Source organism: Cajanus cajan, chromosome 3 (genome assembly GCF_000230855.2).
Source record: "Cajanus cajan strain Asha chromosome 3, NIPB_CcT2T_4, whole genome shotgun sequence".
In the NCBI taxonomy this organism is placed as follows: Eukaryota; Viridiplantae; Streptophyta; class Magnoliopsida; order Fabales; family Fabaceae; genus Cajanus; species Cajanus cajan.
In genome coordinates, this window is record NC_138519.1 from 58,434,812 (window position 1) to 58,444,964 (window position 10,153).

A 10,153-nucleotide genomic window follows, 5' to 3' on the forward strand; every position below is an offset into this window, starting at 1 on the left:
GAGGGAATGGTCCTAGAATATTCATACCCAATATGGTGAAGGGCCATGGTGCGGTGATGAAGTGCAGCTCCTCAGCCAGTTGGTGGATCTCTCAAGGAGAAGGCCCTCTCAAGGAAGTAGGGAATACTTTGCACAGGACAGCATCCTCGTTCGTATATAGGCTAGCCTGGGTGATGAAAGTATCAAGTTGCTCATCTAGGTCAGTTGTTTCATCGTACCGATCTAAAGTCAAGTTTTTCAAGTTATCAAGTAGACGGGCGTTTACTATCTCTTGGGTGAAAGGTGTTCTTCCTTGATGTCTTTGCTGGTCTAGTGTGACTGTTGCGAATGCGGTGGGTTGATTGGAGAGTTTGGGATCCCTATACCATCCCGAAGACTCGCCCTGGTCATGCGAACCCCGAGTCGAGGGAATGCTCTAAGAGGATTGCCATGAGCAATTGTCACTTTTGAGTTCAACATTTTCTTTCCTTAGGATGGACAACTCATGAGTGTCCTTTTCCCGAAGTCTCTAGAGTTCCATCATCTCTACTCTTAATTGTTTGATTGCTGAGGATGGGTCAACTATATAAGGTTGATCTTCATTGGACTCTTCTATTTTTTCCCTTACTGCTTGATTCCTTGGTTGTCTTGGTTCTTGTGGCATCCCTAGGTTGGGGATAGTCATGATCTCCTGTTGACTTCTAGTTGCTACCATCTTGTCTCAAAGGGTCAAAAATCGTTTAGGTTTTGGTTCCACGGTGAGTGCCAAAATGTCCCTGTTTAAGAACACTTCCTTATTGATCTTCCTCTTGATGCTTGGTCTTCTTCAAAACTGGGGTAATAATTGCTTGGATCCTTGCTCCAAGTGGTGGGAGGGTACTTGTAAAGACACTTCAACGCTTAAGTGAGTATTCGGTTCAGAGCAATAAATGTTGTAATATTAAATGATCTTGTCTCTCCCTTTTGTCCCATCAATACTTATATTTATAGTGACGTATTTGGGCTTGATAAGCCTTTTGGGTTAAGAGATTAATAACTTGAGTTTTATATCCTGTTGATGTGGATTTGTACTGTTTAACTAAGATTAGGATGATGGGGTTTCTATAGCGAGGAACAAGTCAGCCTTTCTCGTGATTGAATACCCCTTCGGATTATGTATTAACCAAGGGGTACTCGGCTCTAATGACTCCCAGGTTTGTACTTGGACTTCATGACTTGTTCAGGGCTGATTGGGCCACTCGAGTCATGTCAAGGCCCAAGGGGTGCTCGATTTAATTGGAGACCGAAAGGTACCAATACAATGATAAAAAGTCAATTGGTGTGGTGTAATTTCAATATGTTTGGAATACAAAACTATCATGTAAAAATACAACTTAAGGAGATGAAATGAAATTTAAAGATTAAAAGAATATCTCTCGTTTCGTTTCGTGTGTGCATAATTGAATTGGGGCCGTTTAGTAAACTAGGTTATGTACAAGGAACACGTTTCTTTTTGCTTTGTACTATTGGCATTTTATTATTATATAAAGGTGATTAACCTTTTCTTAACAGAAAAAAGAAAGGAAGAGCAGGAAAAATAAGACACAGAATTGACCTGCCAACAATATAAATAGATAGATTACCTGCACCCAAGCACATGGCAAGCCTGCATCAATGCCAGACAAGGTTTGTTTTGCTATGTGGCTAATTTAAATTTTATTACACCAACCTGTATTATAAATTTCATCACTGTTTTATTACATGATACTCCCATATAAGCGTGTGCATATCTGCGGACGTGCGCACAATTCCAATCGTTGGTGGTAGACGACGACAAGGCGTATGACTACCCCATGCTCATTTTTAATGCCTAATACAACAAGTAACTACTTGTCTTATAGATGAAAATCCTTATAAAAATATATCTTCAGTGTATTTCAGTAATACTTATGTCACAACTCACAAGGGAAGGGGGTGCAGGGTGGGGCAGGGATGAAACCCTGTATAATAAGAAACCAGTGAGTTCACGAACACTACCCTTGCAAGAACTTGGTCCATCAGATCCATAATTTGAAATTTTTGGTAGCCTATTTTCATTGTAAACATGTTTTCTATGTATTGGGATATGGAAGTCTTCGATCATATCCCTGATTTCTATGTATATCCCTTTGTTAGTCAAGTATTCAGCTACGTTGTTTAGTAGGTAGTGTACCTGCTGTTGTTCCTTTTTGGGCCTTTAGGCTCTTTAAACAGTCAAAAGAAAGAAAAAAACTATCCTGTCATATTGGGCTTTTCTAACCATAGTTCACATGCCTATCATTATCATTTTCATTTACTTTTTCTGCTCTAGTTTTATATAATTTATCTCTTGATTAAGGAGCAATATATTTAATCCGCCTCCCTAAGTAGGTACTTGTCATTTGTCAACCGTTGGTAAATTATATATTACAACAGACACAGCACGAACATCCCTTTATGCTTAGAGATTCAAACGACTTATACGGTGCTCTAGATACCAATGTACTGTACTTTCAAAAAGTCTACCTCCGCAATTGGTCCAGACGCAGACTAACAAAATGAAAATGGGCATTTCATAGGGAATTTAGTTAATGATCAAAGAATCTGTGAAAATATATCAAACAGAATAAAATATAGGGAATTTTGTTCATGATCAAAGAAAATGGGCATTTCATATTCTTTTTGATCCAGTTCTCATCATATTTTAATCACTATATATGTTTGAGAGCGGAAATAGAGGAAAATATGGCAAACAGAATAAAATATTAAATTTTCAACTAATAGTACGAATAATTATCTTTTTAGGCGAAAATAGGGAATTTGAAGCTCTTTTTTGGGCTGTTTTTTTAAAGGATTAAACGACTTTTTTAAAAAAAGAAACTACAAATTAAATTTTTTTGGTTATATTAGTGTTATAATATATAAATATTTTTATACGGCTTATTTATTTCTTTTTTACTTTCATTAATCCAAATAAATAAATAAATCAGTTTAAACTTTGATTATATTCATTAAACATATTTTTGTATACTTTATTTCCTTTTCATTTCTATCCCCTGTATTTAGTTTCCTCTATTATTCACATCTCATACAAAGAACGCATAAGTGACAGAATACCAGATTACAAAAAATGTGTTGCTATATGCACCTAAGCTTTCTTCTACTGTGCAGTGGGTTAACATTACATAAAATACAGACACCCACGATGTGGGGAGAAAAATGAATGAATTTGAATATGGCACGCGCCTTCTGTGGATTGGAAAGCAACATAACACGTAATCAGCGTGCCAGCTCTCTATATTTCGTGTGTACTCCCAATTTCATAGGACCATGTACAAGTTAAAATATTACCACATTAGATCTCCCATTAGCTAGCCAACATGAAATCCCGTTGACTTGAATGAACTGCTAGACAGATTTGGTAGTTTGAGAGCTGCAATGACACCACCAGCAAGAGCACATACAGAAGCCAAAACAAAGGCAGGAATATTGCCACCGCCAAAGAGAGCATCCCAAGGACCAGAACCAAGGGATATAACCATCTAAAGATGCCAATAATACATAAAAAACAATTCACAATTTGCAAGAAATTCAAACTTTAAAAAAGTAAATGTCTTGCTCCACTACATTCTAGAGAGAGAGACTCATTATGACCAACTAATTCAATAACCTCAGAAATAAGCAGTCATTGTTTGGCCATAATGCCAACAGTTACTTGAAGACACTATACTACTACTAATACTAATAATAATACGAAACTAGAAGGAAATTAATGGATAGACAAGTTTAGAAGAACAGACGAAAAATTCCACCTAGGTTCCTTTTACCTTGTATTGTTTCTCAAAGTAGTTATTTTTCATACACAATGCAGTTTTTCAACCGTAATAAACTTTAAGCATCCTGTTCTAAAATGAAGTGCACTGGAATTTTATCCAAAAATACCGATACGGAAGAAGATAGGGGAGAAAAGGAGTTTAAGTGCATAGGAAAGACATGAACACCAAATTGCACCAACATAAAATATATATCATCATAAAAAGACACATGTAGCAGTGATAAAACTAAATAAACAAACAAGATAAAGGGCCTGCTCTCCGAGAAAGGTGGAGTAATAATTACCTGGGGAACAACAATTGCAAGATTTAGAACTCCTATAGCTAATCCTGCACACAATAAAGCAAACATCTTGAAATCAGAAACTTTAAAAGACCAAATATTAGGGATAACATCTACAACTAATACCAACCTTGGCCACCACCTGAATCAGCAGTCAACTCTGCTGTGACAGCAAAAGGAACACTATAGGTAATCTGCCACAAAAATAGAAAATTTATAATGTCCTAAAATTCCATAGATATTTAATAGAGCTAATAGTATGATTGCTTGAGATGCAAGGAAAAGGAATCTAGCATTAAAACAAAATAGTTTAAATGTGGAAATGAAACAATCCTTATACTTACTGCAAGTGGGAAACCAAGGAGAACAAACACAACCAAGGAAGCAATCTTGATTGTTTCACTTGCTCCTATTACATGTTCTATCCCTCCAGTATAATCTCGAACCGAAATTAGACTAATTATAGCAGTGCCAGCCATGCAAACAAAGACCACAAAATTGCTCACTGCCCATACTAATTTTGGACCCATCCAGTTACACATTGGTTCAATGAAGAAAGAGCTAATTCCAAGGACAACCTATCAAGCCATAAAAGCAATGTCAGATGACTTAAACCAATAATTCGGCAGGAAAAAATCCAGAGAGTCTAATTTAATAAAAGAAAAATGATAAAAAAGTGTCAGATCATCATCAGTATAGGTCGTGACAAATCTCTTATAAAATAAAAATATGCTCAATCTTGAGTTCTTACAGAATTCAATAGCAAACCAAATGCACCTTCTCTAACACCTTGATCATATAGATAAACTTCAGAAGCGTTCCCTTTTGGATCCCCATGATAAACTTCTCTCCCCATCCAATCCGTATCAAACAGAAAGAAGGGAAACCATGACAACTGCAGGTAGAGACAGGATAGAAGGAAACATAAGAAGGATTTCAAATGGGAAGCACAAACAGTAGAGTAATAGCATTCACAACTTATTTTGATAACACATAAATATCGGCAGAAACCTTTGCCGATAAACACTGCAGTACCTACCCAAGTGAGAGCCATTACAATCAGGACTGAATGCATAGCAGGTGGCAAATGCCTTAAACTTGTCAACAAGTTTACCAGTACTGCCCCAGGCCCATCCATTAAATTTTCAGAATGATCTTCCTCAGGTTTGAAATTCTCATGCTTCAGGTCTACTTCTTTCTGAATGTGATCCTCATTTCCCATACCATTGGGTTCATCAATAACAGATAAAGGCTTTGATTTTGAAAATTCAACACCATTTTGTTGTTGTTCATCCAATAAAGGAGCAGAATCTGACGTGTCATGATGTTGACTTGCAGTAGCAAGTGGAACCTCATTAGCAAAGTATAGGGTGACAAGTGTGCAAAATGCCAGAAACACCTGCAATTTTGCATTATGAGATTCCAGCTATTAAAAAAATTATGCATTAAAAACTAGGTTTAACAGCGTATGATTTAACTTGGCAGATATGCCAGCTGATGAACTCAGGCCATAATAGCACTGGATTTTTCTAACAGTGCTTCTCTTTGCTTTCTTTAAATAGTAAGGTGCGTAGAGATGTTGACCCATGAGATAATGCAGGTATACATGATGTTGCCTCATAAGATAATGCGAGTAAAGATGAAGTCATCCCACAAGAGAATTAAATTAATAAATATAAATGAACCGAAAAAAAAAAAAGAACTAGAAAAACTGGAGTATGAGTTTAGCAATTCTAAGATCAGTCATGCACTCATGCTTATGATTTCTAACATCCTACATAACAAGTAAAATATGAAGGTCCAATCAAACAGATTTTAGAAGTAACCTACCACAGCCACAAGAAATGCTGCCTTAAGATTGCCACAGGCTTCACAGCAAGCTCTACTTGTCAAGAAAGGGAACCATCTGCTTTGGTAAGAAAGGGTGAAATATTAATCAGCAGGAAATATAGAAAGAACAACAGTATAACACAAATACAAAGCCAACACCAGCTTATTTCTGCAAAGAGAATCACAATAACAAGCCCCAAGTCCTAAACATTTGCATATACATTAATCTATTTATCAAAAGCACGTGTGCAACCCTTTACATAAGCTACATTATTCCAAAATAGGCTACATTTTTAGATTACCCTTTTGCAGAATTTTAAAACCAATTAATTCCCATGTCTCGTTTCCAATTAGTGATTTAATAAGATCATGTACCAAATATGGGTGACCATATTACTAAAAACAACATGGAATAGATTTTACTTATGTATGGATGTACAGAAATTCAAATTAAAAACAAGATATAAGCAAAGTCTCACTTGTTCCATTTTCCACTAGCACCAGAAGAATATCCTAGGATGTTTCCAACTGCCATCCATGAGCAAAATACAGCATTTGAGACATTGCGTTGTTCAGGACCTAAATAAAAGAAAAATTACTATATAATGATGTTTCCTCACTACCAAACAAGTATTTAATAAAATATGGAAATCAATAAACCATGTTGTGGTTGTTGACAATTTGAACAAAGAAAACAAGACAGCAAACTTTACCAGACAGATCAGCCAAAAGTGCCCGAGCTGGCCCCTGCAGATTAAAATTGAAGAAATAAAGGGAAATTTAGTTTCCTGCTACACAACTGTATCAGTACAAAGATAATATAACACAAGAAGCACATGTCAATTACTTTAACATGCTTACCTGCACTGTGTTGTTTGCGAGGTCCAGCATCCAGAACCCAAGAATAAATACAACAGCAGCCCTTGTTCGGGTCCCTTTAAAAGTTCTACGATTTAAGACATACGAATTTCATTAATGTCTATGGTCATATCTGTGAAATTTAAGAAGTAGAAGAAATACAATGAGTATGAAAAGAACAAAAGGATGACAGCGGAAACCTGCAATGCTCGTGTGTATCACCTAATAGATATCCAATGTCTGCAGAAAATCCGATTAATATCACCTAAATTACAAGACTTGACTTAGCTTATATATACTGCAGTGTATTAAGTAAATCAACGTAAACAATCAATGTAACTGATGCTTACAGCCACAGATATCAGAAGAGATCCTGCCAAAATGAACGGCCGTCTCCTGCCAAACCTTGAAGTACATTTATCACTCCAAATTCCAACGCAGGGTTGAACCTTTACGAAAAGTTAAGACAAACATGTGACTTACTAGTTCAAAACCAACAAGAACAAATCCTAAATTTGTTTGTAGCACACCGTCTACATTCCACAAACAGTGCTTTGCAATGAAAATATCAGTTACTATTTTACAAGAATAATTCAGATCTAAATCACAATACACAAGGCCAAAGCAGCAAGAGACAAGCATGAATTCACCAGTAGTTAGTCATACATGCGCATTCATCAAAAAATAGATAAAATTCGGAGCAGTAAAACAAACCAATGCAGTCAAAATGTTTAGCACAAGATAATGAAAATCACTGCCAAAGATGAGAGGAAAACCCGACGCTTACCACAAGACCTGTAATGGGGCCACAAAGCCAAATAAAGGAAGAAAACGCATGTCCTATTCCCAACGTCTGCACCAAAACGCAACAAAACACATAGTTAATTGGAATCCTGAATATAACGATACACACTACACAAACTCAATAAACAAAGCGAATTCAACAACTAACACGAAGCCAAATCAGGAATCAGGTTGCAATTGGATTAAGATCCTCTTCAGTTAAGATATAAACTGCAAACGATCTGAACCGTTAAAGTTAATTAACTAATTACTAAAAAAAGCTATAATGCGAATACATTAAGTCATCAACTATCCGCTATTGGATGCAACTGCATCCTCGTGCAGCTCCTTCATGAACCGTAGAGGATCCGGTTCCGATCGAAATAACAACAAAACGCAATGCGCAACCGCGAAACAGAAGGATCTGATAAAGCATGCAACCGCGTATATCGAAAAGTGAAAAACGCATCGATTTAGTTGGAGCCTGGAGGAGGAGAGAGAGAGAGAGAGACCTGAATGTATGGCGTCAAAAGAGAGAGCTGCAAGGCCCAGCCGAATTGGACGCCGGCGGCGACGGTGCAACTGAGAACGAGTCTGAGGAGGGAGGCGTTGGCCTTGGGCGGCGACGGCGAGTGATTCGGCGGAGGCGGCGAGTTCCGGTGGTCGACATCGACGAGTTCGACTTCGGGAGCGGAGGAATCGTGGCGAAGGTTCTTGTACGGAACGCGGATCGACACCGAGTCAGTCTTCCCCGCCATCACGATTTACGACGCGCCGATGCACATTCACGCGATGGAGAGAGAAAGAGAGAGAGCGAAACGACGCCGTCTAGGGTTTCCTTTCTTTTCTCCTTTTCGCGTGGATCGTAGAGAGAGAGAGAGAGAGAGGGGGGTCAAAGAATTTGGCAAGAAGAAGAAGAAGAAGAAGAATAGAGGAGGAAATGGAGGCTACCGTGGTTGCGAGGGAGATCCGCTACGTTGCACCAGCGTCAAGTATGGTACTCCTTCACTGCTACACTGCCACGTGGCGAGTTCAACCGCGTGTGGGTCCCTCCTTTTGGAAACTCATCAAGTAAAGACGATTCCTTCATTTAACGGTTCAGATTGAGTCCATAAATGAACTAGCAGCATTGATAAATGAGAAAATTCATTAAACAAGAGAATAATGTTAAATAATTCCAAGCGCCACTATTAATTCATAAAATAAATTTAATTACTAGTCTTGACTCAATTCATTCCACTTTTTTTAGTTTTGGTGAGAATGTTAGCATCACTTTTAGAATCATGCGAAATTTATAAAAGAGAAATGATGTCAAATGTAGTAACCAGGAATTAGGCATGGAAAAGTGGGTCGTGGCCTGCGGGCCGTCTCGTTGGCCCGCCAAAAATTGGTGAGTCGGACCTATTATTTTAACCTACCAAGCCCGCCAACCTGCCGGACTAAATAGCGGGTCAGTCTGCCACAACTCACTGGCCCGCATATATATTTTTTAATTTAATTATTTTTATGTTTATTTTATTTTGATGTAGAAGATGAGGATGAAGATGATAAAGAAAAAAAAGTAGAGATAATTTCTTCCAAGAAAGCTTCTAATATTTTTAAAATAAAAATTCAAAGTTAATTAATTATATTTGAACTTGTTTTGTGGACTATCAAAAAATTTAGTTTATAAGTAATTTATACGTTTATAATTTGGTTTTGATTTTAGTGTAAATGAACTAATTTCTATTTGATTCTGTTCTAAGTTTGTAATTTATTTTTGTTAAACATATATTATGTACAATATGTATGCATTTTTAATTTTATATGATTATATTTATTTATTTGTAGCAATTTTTTTTATTTGAACATAAAATATATATTTTTTTTCCATTTTTTATATTTTTTTTTTGTATGCGACCTGACCCGCCAACCCGCCAGCCTATCCTTAGTCGGGGCGAGCTAGCATCCCCAACTCGTTTACATTGGCGGCCCGACCCAGCCTGGCCCGTTTTTGGCGAGCTAATAGCAGGCAGGGCTAAAACGAGCCCGGCTGCCCGTTTTGCCACCCTAAGAATGGTATGAATTTATTGAAAAAGTTAATACACTTTATATTGTTTTAATGTAATAAACACTTTTGTATTAATAGAATTTTACTATATCTAGTTAGATGTTTAAAATTAGTCTTGAAGTTTATCTATAATTATAGTTTTTATCTTTCTAATTTATGATACGGGTGTTTTTAAATTCACAACTCTTTTTTAACAAATTAAATCTCTTTATTTTGAAGATTAAATTAAACAAATATATTTATGGATGGAGATAAAATGATAATTAAAGCTAGTAAATACTTCAAGTTAATAATATAATAATTATAAAATATAAACATAAAGGTATTTTAATAAAATTATTTAAGTCAATAATTTAGAATATATATTAAATTTTGACGATTCAACTAATAAATTAAAAAAATTAATTAATAAAATAAGTTTACAAATTTCTATAAAATTTATAAATTATTTGATATTTTATTTTATTAATTTAGATTAATGTATAATATATTTTTATGAATGTACATTAATTTGAGTTTATATAATAAAATATTAAATAA

General features: G+C 36.1%; 1 protein-coding gene across 2 annotated transcripts; it reads right to left on the reverse strand.

Annotated features, from left to right (window-relative positions):
- Positions 1-3,082: 3,082 nt before the first annotated feature.
- SUT2 (sucrose transporter 2) lies at positions 3,083-8,530 on the reverse strand. Of its 2 annotated transcripts, none has more exons than XM_020373746.2 (14): positions 8,076-8,530; positions 7,568-7,633; positions 7,131-7,229; positions 6,981-7,045; positions 6,784-6,868; positions 6,636-6,669; positions 6,402-6,501; positions 5,923-5,998; positions 5,132-5,491; positions 4,844-4,987; positions 4,437-4,670; positions 4,223-4,286; positions 4,096-4,139; positions 3,083-3,518 (listed from the first exon to the last, which is right to left on the reverse strand). In XM_020373746.2, exons 1-14 carry the CDS (start codon positions 8,319-8,321, stop codon positions 3,348-3,350), a joined length of 1,788 nt encoding a protein of 595 aa, XP_020229335.1. In that variant the 5' UTR covers positions 8,322-8,530; the 3' UTR covers positions 3,083-3,347. The 2 variants fall into 2 exon arrangements, with proteins under 2 accessions (XP_020229335.1, XP_020229336.1); XM_020373747.3 differs by having other exon boundaries at positions 6,981-7,020; positions 8,076-8,149.
- Between the last annotated feature and the right edge of the window lie 1,623 nt (positions 8,531-10,153).

What these genes read in the sequence shown, in the direction of transcription:
- SUT2 (XM_020373746.2), bottom strand. Translation starts at nt 8,321, where the DNA reads ATGGCGGGGAAGACTGACTCGGTGTCGATCCGCGTTCCGTACAAGAAC. An exon ending in TCGCAAACAACACAGTGCAG is followed by an intron (nt 6,670 to 6,783) that starts GTAAGCATGTTA and finishes TTTAATCTGCAG; the next exon opens with GGGCCAGCTCGGGCACTTTT. An exon ending in TTGCAATTGTTGTTCCCCAG is followed by an intron (nt 3,519 to 4,095) that starts GTAATTATTACT and finishes TGGCATCTTTAG; the next exon opens with ATGGTTATATCCCTTGGTTC.